The sequence below is a fragment of the Buteo buteo genome, chromosome 10 (genome assembly GCF_964188355.1).
Source record: "Buteo buteo chromosome 10, bButBut1.hap1.1, whole genome shotgun sequence".
In the NCBI taxonomy this organism is placed as follows: Eukaryota; Metazoa; Chordata; class Aves; order Accipitriformes; family Accipitridae; genus Buteo; species Buteo buteo.
In genome coordinates this window covers 11835958-11857280 of record NC_134180.1, presented here as the reverse complement: position 1 = coordinate 11857280, position 21323 = coordinate 11835958, and the positions used below count along the sequence as shown (strand labels likewise).

At 54.2% G+C, this 21323-nt stretch overlaps 1 protein-coding gene across 1 annotated transcript; it reads right to left on the bottom strand.

Annotated features, from left to right (window-relative positions):
• Positions 1 to 338: 338 nt before the first annotated feature.
• LAMC2 (laminin subunit gamma 2) lies at positions 339 to 20510 on the bottom strand. The gene is made up of 23 exons (XM_075038665.1): positions 20345 to 20510; positions 15745 to 15933; positions 13120 to 13249; positions 12082 to 12180; positions 11766 to 11902; positions 11252 to 11374; positions 10933 to 11122; positions 10466 to 10578; positions 9932 to 10150; positions 8775 to 8954; positions 8029 to 8262; positions 7650 to 7786; positions 7165 to 7318; positions 6836 to 7041; positions 6479 to 6558; positions 5863 to 6000; positions 4925 to 5069; positions 4510 to 4659; positions 3868 to 3982; positions 3581 to 3780; positions 2821 to 2983; positions 2637 to 2732; positions 339 to 2425 (listed from the first exon to the last, which is right to left on the bottom strand). Exons 1-23 carry the CDS (start codon positions 20424 to 20426, stop codon positions 2175 to 2177), a joined length of 3531 nt encoding a protein of 1176 aa, XP_074894766.1. The 5' UTR covers positions 20427 to 20510; the 3' UTR covers positions 339 to 2174.
• Between the last annotated feature and the right edge of the window lie 813 nt (positions 20511 to 21323).

Sequence of the window (21323 nt, the reverse complement as noted above, 5' to 3'; positions counted from 1 at the left end):
ATGCCTTTTGGGGGAAAAAAAAAAGGGGGGGGGGGAAGGGGTTGAAGTTGCCATGCCACTAATTTCACCTTTGTCAAAAGTTTTGGAGCCTAATTTTTTTTTTCTTCTGTTGCTATATGAAAAAAATGGTCATTGACAAAAAAAACTTTATCAGCAAAATGTTTAAATTATGTAATAAACAAAACAAAACAAAAAGATGTTACTGGTGTCATTTTGAAACAGGCCCCAAGATCAAGTCAGCATGAAGAGCGCAACTGGCTGTACTGCTGGGAAAACCAATGGCCAAACTCACCCAAAACAGGGAGCTAGAGAAAACAAACCAGTAGGCAAGATCCAGCCAAAAGTATTCATTATTTATTGACCTTCTTTCTCCCTTTCAAAAAACCCAACTCATGGAAAACTGAAGTCAGGTCCATATCCCTATGCTGTACAATGGGAGAAGGAAGACATGCCAGAGGCAATACATCTCACTTAAATAAAAGTATAAGGCAGGCATATTACTTGGTATATCCTTATCAAGCAAAAGCATGGGCACTGCTTTATCAGAGAATCAGAGCTAACGAGGGGTGAGCATGTCCCCCAAAGTGTCCTCCTCCGTCCCAGACCTCTTCTTTCACCACCACGCAGGTCAGGGGGCTTCAGCAGAGTTGACTTCCAGCATTTGCTGGCTCTTTTTCCCCCTGAAATGGCATCTAAAGGAAGCTGGGAGTGGTGTCTGAACGGAGCTGGACCCACAGGAAAGCTGTGGGTGGGTGACGGGAGCACTGTGATCTTCAGCTCCTCCAAGCTCTGCTCAGATGTACGGTGGGAAACCCTGCAGTTCTGAGCCTCTGAGAAACAGCCAGCACCACGTGGGAGGGAGAGTAAAACTGGCAGCACCAAACCAAAGGCGGAGACACATTCAAGACATCATCAATGCTTTTAAACGGATCAAATCAGGATGCTGGCAATCCAGCAGGATGGGGCCAAGCTCTCAGACATGAAAGCCTGTGGCTGCAGACCCCTAGAGAAAGCCCCTGTTCCTGTGACAAGTGCTGCAGGGTCCTGGGTGCTTGTGCAGAGGGGACACCACCTTGCTTCTCCTGGGCTCTGGGACACCCAGGAAGCTGCCTGGTACCAAACTGACTGGTCTTGGAAGGAAAGGTTGTGCTTGAGTGTGTAAGGGGATGGTAGGGAGACCTGTGTTCGCCCAGGAGCAACTTTGAAAAGAAGGCCATCCCTGAGGGGCTTTGGGACTCAAAGAGAAGTGTGGGAGAAAGAAAGGGGGCCCTCTCCTCCTGGCTGAAGGGAGCAGATGGAGCAGGAAAGACTTTCCACTTGAGAAGCCCCAGCAGTGCTCTCCTCCTCTGATGACCTGCTAGCCTAGGATCCCCTTCTTCCTCCATCCAGCACATTACCCTGAGCTCAAAACCAGCAGGTATCTTCATTTTTTTCCCTTTAGCAAAACAGTAACCACCTCACCAAGAAGCACCATGGAAGACCTGCAGCTTTATGAAAAGGGTCATCAGCAGCATCTGATGCTGAATCTCCAAGCCACAGCAAAAGCCACACCAGAGCCGCTCCCAGGAAGGTAAAGACTGGGCAGGCTGGGAGAAGAAAGCCACATGAAGCGTCACTGGTGTCACAGATCAAAACTTATCTCCCCTAGCTGCCACTTCATGCTGCTCGCTCCCTGCCTCCTGAGCTACCAAAGGTGAGGAAGACCCTGCAGAGAACATGAGGAGGTGGTGGTGGTGGCAATATCAAAAGTAAGAACAGAGACTCTAGTCCTTCTGTGTGTGCCAGACGAGGAGAGGAGATCCACAGGGGATGGAGAACCTCTCAGCCATGAACTTCAGGCTCTGAACCGTGCCAACTCCGAAGGCTGACACCAAGCAACCTCCATCTGCACCTCAGAAATGTTGTAGAAATGGGATGTTGGGCAGTCAGTAGCACATTCATGTAACCAGGTGTCTCCTTCCTCCTGTGACCGAGGGACATACCACTTTGAAAAATCAGGGACTCTCCAGGGCCAGTGTGACGATGTGAACTTCAGCTGCCACGCTGAACTTGAGGGTGAGGATCAGTTCAACACAATCAAACACAGCTGGTCCTGCCAGGTTTGGGGAGGGCAGCTGGGCCAGGCTCTCCTGCCTTCACAGCCTGGCAGGCACTGCAGCCTTTCCAGAGCTCGTTCACGGCAATTCAATGGCTTTTGTGTTGTAACAGCCCGGAGGAAGATTCTTCTGGATATTCTCCAGGTTCTTAATATCTGCCAGGATCTCGTCAATGCTGCTCTCCAGCGTCTGCACCCGGGCCTTCTGCAGCGCGGCTGTCTGCTCCAGCTCCAACATTTCAACCTTCAGCTGGTTGCTTCTGGTTTTGGCTTTGCTAAAATTCATCTCGAGCTGCTTCAGGCCTTCCTCGTCCACAGCACCAGGTTGGTCTGTTGCACAGGAGGAAAACAAGGAAGAGGGAATGATTCATGGAGGCTGAGGACTAGATTCTCCTAGATACTTCATCTCCACCCTGCTACTGCCCAGCCTGTTTACAGGCATCACCTGAGGCAGCTTCCCACACAACTCCCAGCATCCCTGCCCAGACCCCAGTGGGGACCTGTCTCCATCCATCCCCTGCAGCACCAGCGCGAAACCTACTCATCAGACGCAGCAGCTCTTCCAGGGTGCTCAACGTCTCCTGCACGACCACCCCTGCCCGGCCAGCCTTGGCGTGGACCTTCTGAGCTTCCTGAGCTGTCTGAAGAAGGGAAGGAGACAGCTGTAAGGTGAAGTCTTGCCCAAACATCGACAGGGAAGGGGGCAAGACAAGGGAGATGGGGACCCACCTCCTGTATCACAGTGGCATCCGCCTCGACCTCCAAAAGCTTCCTCTCAAATTCACCATCCACTTCCTTGGCCTCATGCTGCAGGGTGGCCACTGCCTTCTCTAGGGCGAGGACACCATCAGCCGTCTTGTTGGCTTCCACCTTCAGCCTTGTGATCTCCTAGGAAAGACAAAGGGACTTTCAGAGGAGCAGAGTATGGCTGAAATTGGTCTGGGTGCACTGGGGTGTGGAGCTGGTGGGAAGTGGTTCCTTCCACAAGGACCAAAACTACTGCAGGCTATCCATCGTCCTTCATGTGCTCCCACCAGTTGCTCCAGAGAGTTGTTTCTATGATTATGGCTCAACCCCTCCTGCAAACATCACCGAATCCCTTGGGAATTACAACATACAGTCTAGGAGTCAAACTCACCAATGCCAATTCTGGGAGCTCACAAGCCTGCCAGCAGCTCAGACTGTGGAAGCAAAAAATCTCCTTGGGTCACCAAAAGGTGGCTACAAAGATGCCACAGAGATCCTCACAGGACAAACATGCCTGCAAAGATCCTCATGAGCCCATGCATCTATAGGCAACTCTGTTATCTCTGCAGGACCCACTATAGACAAACGTCAGCCAAAAAGTCAACACATCAGGTCCAACAGTCAGTGCATCAGGCCCACCATGAAGGCCCGTTGGAGTTGCCAACCATCTCCTCTTCTTCCATGGTTTTCCCTTCCAAACCCTTTTCTGCCAGCAACAGCACCAGGGCTGGCCCTCACCTGCTGTATCTCCATGGTGATCTCCTTCGCTTCCCCTGCCACACTGCTGGCTGCCTTGGATTTGGAAGCGGCACTGCCCAGGATCGCTTCAGCTTGTTCCATCTTCTCCCTGGCACTTGCAACCATGCTGCTGATAATCGGTAGCCTCTTCATGGCATCTTCAGCTTCCCTTCTCTTGTCATCCGCTTGCAGGTTAAACTCTGAAAGAAACGCATGTGGAAATGAAGCTGCGCTACCTTTGCGAGATCCCACAAGGGAAGGGAAAGGAAGGGTTTCTAGGACATTACCCCGGAGGCTCTTCAGGATCTGTTCCACCTCATAGAAGGTGGCGTTGCCAGCACTCACGGCTTGCAGGGCTGTGCTCCTGGCGAGGTTGGCTCGGGACAGCAGCTGCGTCAGTGTCTGTGACAGGCCAAAGGGACACAACAGGCAGATGAAGGACACAGTATGGGAGCATTGGACACTCCCAGAGCAATCTGCAAGGAGTGGCAGACATGGGAGAGAAGACCCACCACCTTGTTCCCAAATGCCTGCTCTTGCCCCTGAATCAAGGCTACCACAGCCTGATCTGTCAGCAGAGGCTTGTGCCAGTGCTCCTCAACCAGCTCCAGCCATCCTGAGTCATCTTAGCTCTAATCTTTCCAAGACCAGGTCTTCATCCTGCCTTATATGGAGGAGATATGCAGGTGAGACCCCGCACCAGGAGCTCCACGCAGACGGTGAGGTCTCCCGCCGGCTCCAGAAGACCAACCTCAAGTGGCTGCTTTTCTGAGGAAGGGTACTATCCTGCAGCAGGCGGGCAGAGCTACGTCCCCTTTGGCAAACAGGCTAGGACAGCTGGTAGTAGCGGTGGTGCCACAGGCATCCCATCAAGGTTCCAGCTCACGCTGAGGACAACTCAAGCCGCAGCCCCCCAGCCGACCTCTTACCGCTCTCTCCCCCTCTCCCCTTCGCAGCAGCTGCTTGATTTCTTCCTCCCAGCGCCCCGTGCGGCTCTGCAGCTGCCTGTACTGTGCCATGTAGGTGTCCACCAGGCTCAGAAGAGCACTGGCATCCTGCTTCAGCCGGGTTGCTTCCCCCTGAAACAGAGATACGATGACTGGCTGGGGGTCCCAGCATCTCCCCAGTGCTTGCCGGGAACCACGGCAAGCAGCGACAGATGCTCGTCTCTTGCTCCTTGTGCCGCAGCCAGTTACAGGGGCAAAAGGGTGGGAAGATGGATATCCAATGGCTCTCTAATGGGGATGGAGCCCTGGGAAAGGCTGAGCTGCTGGCAGGGTAGCAGGGAGGGCGTAGGGGAGAGCAAAAGGGGATCTCCTGGTCCCACAGGCACAAAGCCCTCACCTCAAAGGACCCAATGTCGGTCTTCATCAGGCGGGACAGGGAGCTGAGGAGCACCAGGCTGCCCTGATAAGCCTTGTCTGCCTCAGAGGCCATCCCATCGGCCTCAGCCTTCAGGCCTCCAGCCAGCGACTTCAGCTCCTCATACCTGCACGGATGTGAGGTTGAAGAGCACGGTACCAGCCAAGCTGCCAACCTCCCACCACAGTGTTAATACTGCCTCCTACATCAGCTGGCTCACGTTCTCCAAGGCCACGTGCAGGTTTATCATTCAGGGAAAGCTAATTGCAAACATCCTCCACATCCCAGCCCCTCTGCCAAGCAGGGCATCTGGTGGTTCCTTGCTCCCGCTTCAGAAACCAAAGGCGTCTCACTCCAGCTGAACCCTCAACAGGCTCCATGGTGGCTCTGCTAATCCCTGCCCTGCCACTGGATGTTTCCTCCTACATAGCCCCATTCAGCTCCTTAACTTCGTTCAGGGCTGTTGCTCGCACTCCACCAGTGGTGTGCAAAATCCCAGCACCACGGTGGGCTCTGAACAGGCACCAGCCCGACCAGCAAAGCCACCCAGACAACATGGGGCTAAATCTACCCTTGGGCTAAACCCAGCCCAGATCCGCAACTATGTGTGGAAGTAGTCCCCGGGAGCTTGTTCACATACACGGCATTAAACCCCTTCCCCCAGCTGCATGCAGGCCCCTGGGAACATTGTGGTCCGTGGGGTGGGAAGCAGATGCTCCGCAGAGGTGCCAACCCTCCATCCCCACCGCTCAGAACTGCCAGCGACCGAAGTCCATGCAAGTCCCTGCCTGCTCTGCCTCCAACTGCATGTTTCTGCTACTAAGCTGGGGAGGCAGGGAAGGGGGCACAGATGCTTGGCCACCCCCCTCCTCCCTCCCACATCCTCCCACAACACGCAGGAGAACGCAGCCTCCACTCACTTCCCGAGCAGCCCCTGCAAGGAGCCGGAGGTGGTCGTCTCTCCTCTGGCAGCCGCGCGCACCAGCTCCAGCGCCTGCCGTGCGTCCTCCCGTGCCGCCTTCGCGGCTTGCTCGATGGTGTTGGCAGCTTGCGTGTGGCTGCAAAGCAGGAGGGGCAGGCTTGTGAGAAAGGTTTCCCGCTCGAGTTTTCCCCACCAGCTTCCTTTACCGTTGTATTCAGCAACGCTGGGTCACACCCTCTCGGGAAATGCAGCGTGTTTGAGAAGGGGACCCGTACTTTGCTTGTCCCTCCTGCATCTCTCCCAAGGGTAGAGGAGCACCAGGGGGGGAGGCAGATGCTGCCTGTTCCAATTGGCCACCCATGGGCCAAACTCTGACCCCAAAGATGCTTCTAAAACACACACAACACCACCTTCAAAGGCAACCGAGGACAGATCTGTAGGGCAGCGAAGCCAGCCCAGCAGCTGCGTCTTCCCCTGCCCCAGGGCTGGCACAGAGGTTGTGGCAGCTGCAGCCCAGTGGCTAGGCAAGGAGCCCCCAAAAGGACTTTCTGGGCACCCAGCAGGATCTCAGTCCCCCTTCCCTTCTCTCGCGGCTGACAGCAGGAGCAACTCACCTGTTGGCCAGTCTGAGAGCCTCCTGGGCCAGCATCAAGAACTGATTCGAGTCCCCAGGAAGGTTTGAAACGGGAATGGTCTGAGGAGAGAGGAAGAGAGGTATGAGTGCTTTTCCCTGCCCTTCATCTGATTCAGTAGCAAGAGAGGCAACTGCAGCATGTTGAACCTGCACAGCCCCCCCAAGACTGCTGCCAGCACCTCTCCAGGTCCCAGCCCTACAGAAAGTGCCACCAGAACATCATCTGCACTCACAAAACAAACATAATAGCTAGCATACATTGAATTCTTGCTTTGTCCATGGATTTTTTTTCAGCCCTGGGCTAGACTAGGAACGCGTTGCTCAAGGATGCTCTTACCACCTGACGCAGAGTGGCTCCACTGCGGTCCAGGTCCAGCCTGGCTCTCTCCAGCAGCTGCCGGGTATCCTGTACCTGCCTCTCGTACTGGCCCCCGAGAGACCTCAGCCTCTCCACTGTTGCCTTGATCCCATCCAAGCGGCTCTGGGAGCTGGACCCTTGCCCCTTCATCTTGGCCACGCGGCTTTCCAGAGACCTGTCAGAGGCTGGTGAGAGGGAAAGAGGAAGGCTGAAGAGAAACTCATCGCTGAGCAAAAAGTCACAAGCAGCAAAACCTTCTCCTGATACAGCGCAGATGGACTTATCAGAGGGCAGCGGGTGGGTGGTACCTTGCAGGCTCAGGGCTTCCCCGAGGATGGTCCGCAGCGTCTCCTCAGCCAGCTGCATCCTCCCCTCCAGCTCCTGGCTCTCGGCCCCACCGCCAGCTCGCACCTCTGAGAACAGCAGCTCCAGCTCTGCCAGCTGCTGCAGGTACAGGTCCACCTGCAACCACAGCAGACCAGGCCATCAGTCAGCGGGGTGACAAACCCACAGTGGAAAGACCACGGTGGGAACCAGGTCCACAGTCTGACCAGAGAATGGAGAGCAAAGCGAGGGCTCATTTTTGGGTGGGGCACAGCAGGCCAGCAGCTCTAGGTTGTTGGGGGTTTGTTGGTTGAATTGGGTATAAACACAAAGTTCAGGCTCAGCCTGCAAAATCACGTCTCACTCGCACCAGGAGGTGCTTGAAGAGGCCAGGAGGAGATGTTTGAATGTAAGCATATCGCTGCACCCCTTGCCGCTCAGTGGCCCCAGGGCTGGCACAAATGCTCACCTGGGCTTTCACCTGGCCGTAGCAAGCCGGGCACTCACTCTCTTCACAGGTGGGACCCTCGAAGCCAGGCTTGCAGATGCAGCTCCCATCACTCCCACACTTCAGGGGCTCGGCACCAGCCGAGTCGCAGGCACAGGCTGCAGGTTGGAGCGGCATAGGTTCAAAGGAGCCTGTCCCCACCTCAAGTCTCAGCAAATCCTTCCATCCACCCTCTCCCCCCTGCTCTCCTCCCACCGTTTAGACCTGTGCTCTGGTTCCTGCTCCCTGCTCCCGCTTTCCAGCCTTGGCTTTTATAGCATTCCCCTTCCCATCAAGCCACTCTGCACTCCAGTGTGGATTTTCTTACTCATCCCCAGCACAAACGGTGCCTGGCTCTCACCTCTGCACTTGTTGGCAGGATCGGGGGCCAGGGGGTTCCCAAAGAAGCCGTCTTTGCAGCGGTCGCAGTAGAAGCCGGCAGTGTTGTAGATGCACTTGAGGCACTCGCCCGTCCGGCGGTCGCAGTTCCCCACGGCATTGGGCTCCACGTTACCGTTGCACTGGCACGGCTGGCAGGGCTGGGAAGCCGCTGGGTCTCCAAAATAGCCGTCGGCACAGTACTCGCAGTTGGCCCCTGGGAAAAGAGAGATGGGGCAAAGCTCACACTCTTGCTCAAAAGCAGAGGCTGCCTCGCTCCCTCTGCCTTGCAGAAATGGGGGCGTTCGGCCCCATCGGGGCTGACACAACAGCACCTCCACTCTCCTCACCACCACCGCCAACACACAATGCTCTGGGCAGGCTCTTGAAAGCGGGATGCAACAACTGACCTCAGGCAAGTTGTTTCCTATTTTTTTTTTCCCCTATTTTTCCATTCCCCTCCCTCTCCACCCATCCTTTTTCCAACCATGTTATCTGTTTAGATAAGAACCTTTCCTGGGACAGGGCAATGAACATTTACACAGCCCTGGGGGCTGCAACACCCCATTACAGGCAGAAGCAGCAGTGCTGTAAGCAAGCTGGGCTGAGAAGGTGAGATGATCCACCTGGCTCTGAGCATCCTGGCCCACCGATGCCTGCGTCTCCCTGTACAGCAGGTAGAAGCTCTAGAGAAAGGCAGAGCAGAAGCGACCTGGGGAAGGGCATTACCGGCAGCTCCAGCAGGGCAGTGGTCACAGATGACCTCCTCGCCGCCCGGCACCACTGAGCAGCCTTGGCCATTGCTGCAGGGACATGCCCTGCAGCTGTGTGGCTGCCAGGGGTCTCGGTAGAAGCCAAAGGGGCAGCTGACACTGTTGCCCACGTTTTCATCTCCTGAGTAGCATTCCCCTGGAAGGAGGAAGGAAAAGGCTTAGGGCAGTTTGGTCTCACCCCTGGTGGGTCACCCTCCATCAGTCCACCTCCCAGCCACCCTTTGCTGGTGGCCACACCACCCTCTGCAACACAAGCACCCATGGTCCAGCGTCCTCCACCGGACCCCTTGAGATCCCCACACCTGCCCATAACATGATCTATTTCTCTGCCCATCAGTCCTTCACCATGCGGGAAGGACCATCCCCTGCTCTTACAATGGGAGCCCAGCAAGACCCCACCAGTAGCCCACGCCAGGGCAAGAAGGCTGGCTATCACCACCCAAAAGTGGCTGTATCTCATTTTTCACAGCTCATATAGCTCCCGAGGAGCCACATGTTGCTTTTTGTGCCTCCTGTTCGATGCTCAAATATTTGGAAATTCCAATTCAGACTTAGAAAATACTGACAGCTTAACTTTGCATTACCTTGATTTTACATGGCAACACCATGGGCTATTTTAACAAGACAGTAAAATATGTTCACATCGCTGATATCTACTCACACCACATAGAATCAAGGAATAGTTTGGGTCGGAAGGGACCTTTAAAGGTCATCTAGTCCTACCCCCCTGCAATAAGCAGGGACATCTTCAACTAGATTAGGTTGCTCAGAGCACCATTCAACCTGATGGGTTACCACACTTACCTTTAAAACAAAAAGTCAGAAGAAAAGTTTTTAATGCTATCCAGGCAGTAGGAGATGCTTTTTCTCCAATGAGCATCATCTAAACCCAATTTGGTCCAAAGGCATCGTACCTGTTTTTCTGTCCACAGCACTCCTAGGTTCTGGGGAGCTTTATCCATGATGTTCCCCATACTCCAGCCCCCCAAGTCAGTGATCTTGCCCCACTCAGTACCTCCCCCCACCTCCCTATAGCTCAATTCTCAGGATGCAGGCAGCCACTCTGCAATCCCATACGCCCTACAAGCACAGCATAGTGGTGGCTTCTCTTACCAGTGTCGGGATCACAAATTCCTCCCCCCTGGCAATTGCACAGCACGCAGATGCTGAAGGGCCCCAGGCCGGGGGCATCCCTGCGGTAGCCAGGGGCGCACCTCTCGCAGAACTGGCCCCGGTACCCCGGTGGGCACTGGCAGCGCTCCACCCAGGGAGCAGGGACTCCAGCGATGGGCTGCGCCGACACCAGGGTGACATTGTCGATGTAGCCAGTGCCTGGAGGGAGATATGGCCGGTCACCCGCAGGGTCCAGCAGCTCCACCTGCAAGTCCCCCATGCACGGGACCTGCACGGGTTGCATGTTTCATTACAATGCCCACAGGCCGATGGACCAGAGCCAAGGCTTTGCTGTCCCCGCTGTTGCCATCCTGCTCAATGTCTTCATAATTTATTTTGTCCATCTTGGGGCACTTTTTAAAATTATTATTATTTTTTAATACCTGTTAGCAAAGGTGTCTCCACCTGGAGACTTAGCATCTCCAGCAACGAGGAGAAGCCAACCCTGTGCTTGCATGCTCTCCCCCCACTTACTGTACTCCCCAAAGGTGGCTCGGATCCAGAGAGCTGTCAGGTTTCCCAGCAGCCTGCGATATTCAAAGTGATTCAGCCTCGGGCTCCAGTTGCTGCTCGGGTGCTCATCCAACCTGCAGTGGGAGATGGGAAAAGTGGAACCGGTTTCAAGAAAATGAGATACCTCATCAAGAAAATGCAGCAGCCCTCGCCCATCTTCCTCCCGAGCTCAAGGCTTTGGAGAACAACCTCCACCCATGCAACTGACCCCGAGCAAAGTACCCAGCCCAACCTCAAGTCAGATTTTCTACTGCCTCTTTCACAAAGTAAACTCCTCATCTAGGAGAGAAGCACCTGAGGTGCCCAAACCAGCCCAAACCAGGCAACCATTTGCCACCTCCAAGGGATCACAGCTGAATCCAGGAGCTCCTTGAAGCTGCAGCCTTTCTTGCTCCCCCTGCCCCAAACACCCCAGCATCTCCCTTTACCTGAACACGTATGTCTGGCTGACACCGCAGGGCAGGACCTTCCCCTGGGGCAAGAAGGGGGCAGTGACTCTCAGGCCATCTCCTTCCAGGACCACGTCATGCGGTGATGGATGGCGTCCCCCTCGGTCCAGGCGGTAATCAAAGGAGAGCGTTTGGCTGTAGCTCAGCTGCTGGTTCCCGAGGAATTTTGCTGCAAAGGGAAGAAAGGGAGAAAATGGAAGGCTTAAAACCTTGCCTTCCTCCTAAAGGCTCAGTTCACAGGATCAGACCAAGCAAAGGGGACACCATCAACTCTCCCCGTCACCAATCCCACACCTACCAGGTGCCACAAAGTATATAGGCTCCGATCTCCTCGCTGCTATGAAGGCATCCTGATGGCGCGGGGACCACTGGAGCTGGGCTGGGGAACCACTTTCATGGACACCTCGCCAGCCTTCAGCACCTGCAGCACCAACAAGGAGCAGTCAGCAGGGACAGGGAATCTCTTTCCAGGACTCCAGCAACTTTCTCAAGCTGTGTCTTATCAAAACCCTCCAGCTTCCTACCCCTTGACCTCCAAGGGGGTAGCACAGATATCCCTGTGCCAATACATCTGTAAATAAGCCAGGCTGAGCATAGAGGTTTCCTGCCAAGTGGTAGGAAAGACATGATAAAGCAAGCTTACACTCCACCCCACCCTCGCACCCTACTTCTGCCTATGATCAAGCCATCCCGACCATCAAAGGACAGGGACTGCCAGCAGGGCTGTGAACCAGGCAGGTCCTCCAGCATGTCAAAGAGGAGGGATGGCAAACACCCCCAGGAGCCGTAGGGATGTCCTGCTTAGGCTTCACCTTGCTGGAAGGTGGAGGTGATGTTGTAGATGCTGTGGTTGTCTGCGCTGACGCACACAGCTGAGTGCCCATAGCAAAAGCAGGGGGAGCATCCCATGGGGTTTCTGGCATCCAGGTTATAGAAATTTCGCTTGCACCTGGGAAAACACAAGAAGGTGACAATGTTCAAGTCCATTTTCTCCTCTTCCTGGCCAACACAACCATCGCCACAGCTTGAGGTCATCACCAGGCTGGGATGGCAAGATGTGCATGCACAACTGCCAGGGAGATGGAGGACATGCCACACAGAGGTCCAGCAAGTCCTCCTGACACCCACCTCTCGCACCGCTCTCCAGTAGTGCTCGCCTTGCAGACACAGCGGCCAGAAAGGCAGCCCCCCGTGCTGCCAGCTGGGTCGCACTCACACTGTAGGCTCCTGCAACAGGGACAGCGGGAACCTCTACTTGGATTTCCAGCTTGGCCTGGGAGCTCAGTGCCCCCAGCCGTTACACAAGACAGTGAAGAACCGCCCTCCCCCCAGCTACCAGTCCCATGCTAGAAGGGAAAAAAATAATCAGCAGAACCATCTCTCTAAGTAATCCAGCTGCAGCAATATGGATGCCAGGCTGAGACAGTGCCCAACACTACTGCCCCAGGACACCCCAGAGCACCAGACCCACCTACAAGAGCAAAGCGAAGCTCTGCTGAGCTTAATAAAGCCTGGCTGAGTTTAATAGACGCTGGCTGAGCTCCAGCAGGCAGCAACATCCCAGGGAGGCTCAGGCAGGAGGCCAGACATGCCAGCACAGCTGCAGGCAGCCACCCCTCACCCCCACCCTTTGCCTGCTGGGGGCCCCAAAGGAGCAACGGCGGGGTGAAGCAAGGAAGAAGAGGACGCAGCGCTGGGGAAGCCAAACCAGAAACGCTTCGAAAGGTGTTTAAACAGGGCTTTGTGCAAAGGAAGGGGTTGATTTTTGTATGCACATCTTTGCATAGGGGCAGTCCTTGCAAGTGGCACCGACACCAGGCAGACCCACGCGTGGGCAGGTTTTATTTTACATCGGCTAGTCTACCTGGTGCCCGTTTGGCGTTATCTGGATAGTAAAGCAATCACCTTGGAGTATGATTAAGCTCAGATTTTGATCCTATTACATGACAGTGAGCCCTGCAGGCTGGAATGGAGGTCCAGCCCCATCAAGCCTGCTCTCTCCCAGCAAGGTTAGCTTAAGGCTATGGGTATGCTGCCACAAAACAAACTTCCTCTGCCCTTGCACAGGGTGTTTTCAGCCAGCACGGGCTCTTTACAGGGGCTGGGAGAGCTCTGGAGGCTGGCCCTCCAGCTGCCCCCATGCCACCAATGGTCACCAGCACTTACTGCCCACTCCTCCGGCACCCAGCCTCAGAGAGGGACTCAAAGCCCGGCTGGCACTGGTCGCACTTCTTGCCCATCACACCAGGTTTGCAGCTGCACCGGCCGTCGCTGTCGCACTGTGGGCTGAAGGCACCTGCGGAAAGAGGGGAAGGAGAGGTTTGGACAGGCACCTCCCTGCACCGTCCCGGCAATGCTGCTGTCTGCAAGGGAGCAAAGCACCATATCGTCATTGCAGCAGCTACCCACCCCCAGCGACAGGTCACCCCTTGAGATCCCAGCACAGGACTGAGACACCAGGTCTGGCTGTTAAAGCTGCTCCAGCCTTCCCAACTGATGCAGGAGACTTGGAGGACATAAATCCCAGCAGGCATTGACCAGATGCCCAGGACAAGGATCCTCTTCTCTCCTATAAAGGTCATTGTGAAGGATAAGACCAACTCTAGGGCATGCAAACCAAGCAGAGAATTTTTTCTTCTTTGCCAGACCCTCTGCTAGTAGACATTGGTAGAACTTGATTTTGGTGCCTCTACAAGGATCTTACGGGGCCAAGGGCCATGGCAGGATCTTTCGTTTCCAACCTACAGCTGTGCATATGCAGACATCAAGGGCAGAGGATGCCAGAGCCATGGGCAACCGTCCTGCCGCTGGGCCCTCCTGGCACACCAGTGCAAGGGGCAGCCAAGGTGATATTCACCCCACCACCACCTTAAAGCTTATTGCTCTGTCCTCTTGCCACCTGTTTTTTGTGTTAGGTGGTGCTTCTAGTGATCTCCCTGCATCAACAGAGACCGACAGGCATTTCAGTATCTATAGCACCTCAGTGCAAAATGTATGAGCTACCTGCTTGCAGAGCATCCAAAACCTGATGAGGATGAAGGAGCAATCATAGCTACTGTGTAACCACCACAAAACCCACAGAAAACACTCCAGGGCTAGAAATCCCATCTTGTAGCCCTGCAGCCTGCAAAAAGCTGCCGGAGGAGCTGGAGAGGCTGAAGCCTCCTGTCCTTCCCCAAGTGCTGTGGCACTTTGCACCACCTCCCCTCCTGAGGCGCAATGCTGTGAACTCAGGAATTATCCTTTCACTTTTACAATGCAATTAAAAGCCTTTGCTGAGCCCGCCAAATGTTGTGACATCCAGGAACCACCAGCCTGACTCACAAAGCTGGCAAAAGCCGCTGCTTCCCCAGTTGGGGCTTGGCTGCCATCCTCAAGGGACAAGCAGCTCCCCACAAGGCAGCTCCTGGTGGGCATCAGCAGGTTCATGGCCACCTGCCAAATTCATGGTGGAGTGGAGCAGGATCCCTCTCAGTGAAGCATGGATTGTTGATGGAGATGCTGGAGGGAAGGGTTGCCATCCAGAGGGACCTTGACAGGCTGGAGGAATGGGCCCATGTGAACCTCATGAAGTTCAATAAGGTCAAGTGCAAGGTCCTGCACTTGGGTCAGGGCAATTCCCAATATCAGTACAGACTAGGGGATGGATGGATGGAGAGCAACTCTGTGGAGAAGGATGTGGGGATACTGACAGGGTGGCAAATTGGACATGGCTGGCAACGTGTGCTCGCAGCCCAGAAAGCCAATCGTGTCCTGGGTGCATCACCAGCAGCGTGGCCAGCAGGTCAAGGGGGTTGATGCTCCCCCTCTACTCCACTCTCATGAGACACCACCTGGAGTATTGCATCCAGCTCTGGGGTCCCCAGCACAAGACATGGACACCTTAGAGCGGGTCCAGAGGAGGCCACAGAAAGGGTCAGAGGGCTGGAACACCTCTGCTATAGAGAAAGGTTGAGATAGTTGAGGTTGTTTGGCCTGGAGAAGAAAAGGCTCCAGGGAGACCTTACTGAAGCCTTTCAATATATAAAAGGGGCTCGATATACAAAGGCAAGCTTTGCAAAGGCTTTTAATTGCATTGTAAAAGTGAAAGGATAATTCCTGAATTCACAGCATTGTGCCTCAGGAGAGGAGGTGGTATAAAGACAGAAAGACTTTTTACTAGGGCCTGTAGTGACAGAACAAGGGGCAAAGGTTTTAATATGAAAGAGAGGAGGTTTAGATTGGACATAAGGAAGAAATGTTTTATGATGAGGATGGTGGGACACTGGAACAAGTCACCAAGAGAAGTTGTAGGTGCCTCGTCATTGGAAGTGTTCAAGGACAGGTTGGACAGGGCTTTGAGCAATCTGGTCTAGTGAAAGATGTCCTTGCCCATGGCAGGGAGGTAGGACTAGATGATCTTTGGAGGCCTCTTCCAATCCAAGTCATTCTGTGAGTCTGATTATTTTTGGGGGTAGCTGGGTCTTAAAGCCTGGATGCAGCCTTGAGCTCCTGAGGGGTTCAAAACTCCCAGCACCAAGCAGTGGAGCACCGAGGAGGAGGAGGAGCTCCTATGACTTACAGTGCAGCAACACAGTGCTGGGCTCTGGCAGCTCCCCAGATAATCCCACCTGGAACCAAGCTCACCCCGCTTGCTCCTCCCGCGATGCTCTGGTCCGATGTGTAGGGATCCAGAGCCTGACCCGGCCGATGTCCTCAGCAGGGCCAAGGGACACAGACGGCGGCAGGCACTTTAAGCCCCCCTTACACCCCTGACCCAACGCCCTCCCCTCCCAGCAAGCGGCCACGTACCCTGGGGGTGGCAGCGGCAGGGCAGGCAGCAGTCCTCCTCCCGCTGGCGGAAGAAGCCCTCCTTGCAGCGCTCGCAACGGACACCCTCCGTGTTGCCGAGGCAGCCGAGGCAGCGGTACCCGTTCCCCGTCTCCCTCAGGAGGTGCCAGTCGAAGACGCACTGCCTGGACATCCCGTTGCAGTCGCAGACTGGGGAGAGGAGAGAGATGTCTCAAATGATGCTTAGAGATGAGGGCACCAGTTGTGAAGCTGTCAACCCACCCTGACGGCCAAGGAACAAGCCCAGGTGAGGCAAACCTCCTCTTCTTGGTCTGCTAGTAGTGAGCCCTGTCCCCACATTTCTGCACTTGTCCCCACGCATCTGCATCCATCAGCCACCCCTGTGCCACCAGTGCCCACGCTGTGCCCCGCATCCCCGTGCTTTGGAGCGATGCCCGATTTCACTGCTGACACAGCTCAGGATGGACAAATCCCCCAAGCCAAGCAGCCCTGCTCCACAGTGCAGCACGGCCAGGGATGTTCTCCATCCTTTCAGAGGCCTTCCAACACAATAAGGTCTTTGAGTAAGCAGAGGTGGGAAAAAAAAACCAAAACAACCAAACCTTGTGCTGAGAAAAGCACGGGGAATCTTACTGGTGACTTCAGGGAAAAGGGAAGGATCCCTGAGATTATGTTTTGCTTCACCCGGCCTCTGACCAGGAGTGAGCCCAGAAGAAAAATTTCAACCAACTTCCAGAAACTCCCCCCATCTAGGTCTGCAGTGCGAGTGTCCTCCCAGCCAAGCGCATGGATGATGGGAAGTGGTTTGTGATCAGAGGAGCTCAGCAGAAGCGTGCCAGCCAAAAGGTAGATTTAAAAAAAAAAAAAAAAAAAAAAAAAAGGTTTTGGCAGGATTACACAAGTTCATCTCACCTCATCCTCCCCAGGAATAAAAGCAGCAGCTGCCCATATCACTGCATGACAGATGCCAGGAAGGACAGACATGGGATTTTTGCATCCCACTACAGCCAGGAGAGACAGGACCTCTGGAGGGCAGACTGGCAGATATCTCACCAGACATGCCTGCTCCAGCACTCTTCTTCATTGCCTCACCCAGGACTTCTCTTGAAGCCACCTCTCATCCACTTGCCAAGCCCTCAGTGGCCAGTACTAGCATTTAAGCCTGAGGATGTTTATTTCAGATTACTTCCTCAGCGCCACCAAGGAGAGCAGACATGGTTGAGAAAATGGTTGGCAAAGACAGGCAGGAGAAAGAAACACGCTAAGGCAAAAAGCAGGATCTGTAGGGGTGCAGAGCCTGCTGACGAGCTGCTCCAAACCACCCCAATGCTGCCACAGGATCCTCAACCTCCCTCTAAGAAGCTCTGCTCACTACTGGCCTCCTTGGCACACAAAAGGCAGCCCCCAGCCACCCACCCCCAGCTCAAGTCACCTCTGACAGCACGGGGAGGTGGAGGAAATCCAAAAGCAAGCGGAAACCTGCAGCATGGATGCAGATGGCAGGTTGCACTTGATACTTGGGGAGGCTCCTCCTTCCCAGGGCTCTTCTGGCACAGCTTAGCCCGAGGATACAAAGTCCCTGTCCTCTGCATCTGTGATTCCCAGGACCAGGCGAAGCCTCCTGCGCTCACCACCCAAGCACGCAGTGCCCGCCACCCTCACACACACCCATGAGCACCCGCATACCAGACGAAGGCACTCAGAAAGCTGCAGCCAAGCCTGCTGCCAAGGAGATGACCTCATGCACCAGCAAACAGGGAGAGAGATTTTTCCAGCTCCGGCAAACATGGTTCTTTCCTTGAAGCCTGCCTGCCAGGAGACTGAGAGCCAGCTGCAGAAGGTCTTCTGCCACCCCAGTCTGCTGGGAGGGGACCTGTGGGTGCAGAAGTCCTGCCTCTTAGGGTATGAGGAAAGCATCTAGAGCCTCAGTGGACATCACCAGTGGCCAAAGGGCAGAGACAGTACGAACAACCCACTGAAAGCAGCAGCGCAGGACTTTCTCAAGGTATTTGTGCTCACCTTCACGGTGGGACTGCTTGGGGTCGATCCCACCCCCCATTCCTCCACCATAAAGCTAGAATATCTCAAGTTGGAAGAGACCCATAAGGATCACCAAGTTAAACTCCACCCATGCATCACCCTACCTCTACATAATCCAGAGGATTTACTGGGTTGCTAAATTACAGGCATGAGCACTGTTACCCCAGGGTATGTAAACCTTTGTTTCAGGTCTTGCTCTAAGGCTACAGCATGTTGAGAGCCAGCTCTCCAGCCCTGGCACAGATTCAGATCTCGCTAATCCAAAACCATTTAAGATGCTGTTGCAGATTAGTGCCACCACCTCACCAGTGTAGCTGTTTCTGTTGCTGGTCTTCTCCTGGAAACTTGGGAGCTCAGGCAGGTTAATCTTTACCAAGAATGAGGCACTGGAGTTGCTAACGAGATAGAGCATGCAGGAGCTGCTGAAAGAGGAGGACCAACTGAGCATGGGATCATTTTTGTACCCAGGTGCCCTGAAGCTCTGTCCTGAGATCATCCAGTTCTCAGACAGCTGTGGAAAAGAACAGGCTCCACAGAGGAGAAGGTTTGCAGCTGGATTTCTTCAGCGCAACATTGGGATGAAGGAGGTCCGTGGCACGCATCCAGTAGGACACCATTCCCCCAGCTCCCGCCCAGCAAAATAAAGTGTGAAAAATGCTTGTTTGCTGTACTGAGACAAACTCTCACATCAGAAGGCTTGGAGAAGACGACAGGCAGCTTTGGACCTCTTAAATTATCTTCTTAAATTCACAAAACCAGAAAATGAGGTTGGCCCTGGGTCTGCAAGGAGCAGATCCAATAGCCCTGTATGTATGAGCTGGTCTGCAAAGACTAATCCTTTCATCAAGAGACCAACAGACCTTTGCATGCAACAAAGCCTCCATGACAACATGTGCCATTCTCTGCTTTGTGCTTTTGGGACAGTGACCCAGAAGGCTGTCCCAACTGCTACCCAAAGTCCTGGGTTTCCCCATCACCTGACTCCACAGCTTTCTCGCTGCAGGAAGACCTGCCTGTGTCTCCATCAGCATCAGCAAGGAGAGACCACACAGCAAGAGCTAAAAGCTGCCATTTGGTGTCTTGTCTTTTCCGACACACCGAGTTAGACGCCTCATTGGCACAGTGGAGCTCTGACCTCCACACCCCGAATCTTCCCCAAACCCTGGCAGATCCCTTCAGCCATCATGTGCAGGCGCACACCACCAAGGTAAACGCACGCTTGCTCGGGCGAGGCTCTGCCCAATTCAGAGTACAAGCACCCTGACCTCTGCTGCTCAACTGGATCATACCTGAACCCAATTTGACTCAAGGAGTTCATCCGCAAGCGAAACAGGATTACGTGTTCTAATTGCAAGGGACCAGAGGAATAACAGCACAGGAGACTAATTCACACCACCGAACCAACTCAGAAAGTCTGCTGCAGCATAAAAGCATGGCTGGTTATCGACTGTCGCTTTTACATACACACAGAAACAGGTTCAAGGGTCCATGGAAAAGCAGAGGTTGCCTACATGCTGCCAGGAAGTGGAGGGAAAGAATCTACACCAGTATTTTAAAACTTGCATACAATTAAGGCTGCTGTAATAATTATCCAAGTAGCATGTAAAGAAAATCAGGTCTTTTCAAAAAAAGAGAAAAAAAGAACACCCCTACCTCCCCACCCCCTGAAAAAAAACCCCAATTATTCAGCACTTTTTTCCCCTATCACGTTGCACTGCACTTAAAGGAAAACTGATAAAAGACCACCTTCCAGTCCAGTAAGCATATTTCAGAACACCAGTACTGAAGGCAAAAAAAAAATTGAAATCACTTAGTATTTATAAAATACATATGAAAACCTTATTTTGGCTAAACATATCCATCTCCAGAGTATAGCCAATATGACTGAAACCCCGATACTGAATTACCACCAGGCTGAATGCACTTAAACATCCCTGCATTGCACTCTCTGCTACAATTGCACATGCAAGAGGATCCTCTAAATTTTTAAAGTTTGCCATCAGTCTAGGTACCATGGATGACTCCCTACCCTCCGTGGGGTGCGGCGGGGCCGTGGGCACATCGTAAGCCCTACAGACTCACACAAAATAAAAACACCACATGTGTTGCTACAGCAAACTGGATGCTGGATGCTTCCAGCTCTTCCGCAGGCTTAAGGAAGGTTTTGGGTCCAGCAGCGGTGGGCAGATCAGCCACCCGCTCCCTGGGTGATGCTTGTGCTCATGCCCGAATCCCACCCAAGTCGCAAGGCTTTATACAGAAAGCAATAAAGTAATTGCACATTAAAAAGAGGTTATTTAAAGGGAATGCCAGTAAAAAAACCAAAGTCTAAATGCTCATACAGTATTTAACCCTGGAGGAAATGTAAGGAGAAGTGCCCACAGATCCAATTTTAATCCCAAAGGTGGGAGGGGAGAGCACCCTAGCAGGGTGCTGCGGCACCCAGGTGGCTCCCAGTTATCAGCACTCTCTGGCACTGGGGCAGGGCTGCAAGCAAAGCCGCCGACGGGATTGCACGTCAGCACAAAAGCAGGAACAGCCGACCTTCCCGAAGCCTCACCTTCTCCTCTGTTGGCACTCAGGGCTGCGGGCAGGAGAGACGCCATGAAGCAGCAGAAGGCCAGGAGCCAGCACCCAGCCATTTCTTGTGCTGGGGAGCGCAAGGTGCCCACTCCAGCAGACAACGGCAGGGCTCGCAACTGGCTGCCTATTGCCTTTTTTTTTTTTTTTCCCGTGTGGTTTTTATGGGCTGCTCCACCTGAGTCACTCCCAACAGGAAGAGCACGTGTGCCGTGGGCTGACTCACCCCAAGCAAGAAGAGCCCAGCCCAGGGAGCGCAGACAGGCTCCCGCCCCGCGCCATCGAGAGAGGCGCATCGATGGGGCACAGCACCCCAAGGACCTCCTGCCTGCACCCTCCTAGGGCTGCTAGCTCACAGGGAAAAAGAAAACGTAGCCACAACCCCTGCAGACGCCCCTCCTGGAGTCCCACTCGCCCAGCTCCATCCCACCCGCTGTCGCTCCCTCCACAGGCAGGGCACCGGTGCTGGCCGAGGAGAGCCGGGCTGCCCGGGCATGCAGGCGGCTTGCAGGGAGCTAAATGAAACACGATGAGCTCACAGGAAGCCTGGGGAAGGTGGGCAGGGACTGCCTGCTCACAAGCCAGGTCCAGCCAACCAACCCCCAAGAGCAGGGCTCAAAAGCAGCCAAAAGAGATGACTAGAAGGACTCACAGCCGAGGGCTGCTGGGGATGCAAAAAGACCCTGAGAACAGCTTATGCACGTACTCAGAAAGCAGTTCTATCAGGATTTACCAGACAAGAATCAGGTTCAGGAAATCCTCAGACCTGAAAATGGGGTGGAGGCCAGGAACCATCACACATGTTTGCTTTTGCTCCTGATGTAGAAAATGAGGTTACAGGGGTCCTTGGCCTGACGCAGTACAACTTTCATACTAGAAAGAGGATGAGGAGTGGAGACAGAGGGGAAAAGGCTTGCCTGAGGTCACTGATGGAGCCAGGATGAGAATGCAAGGCTCCA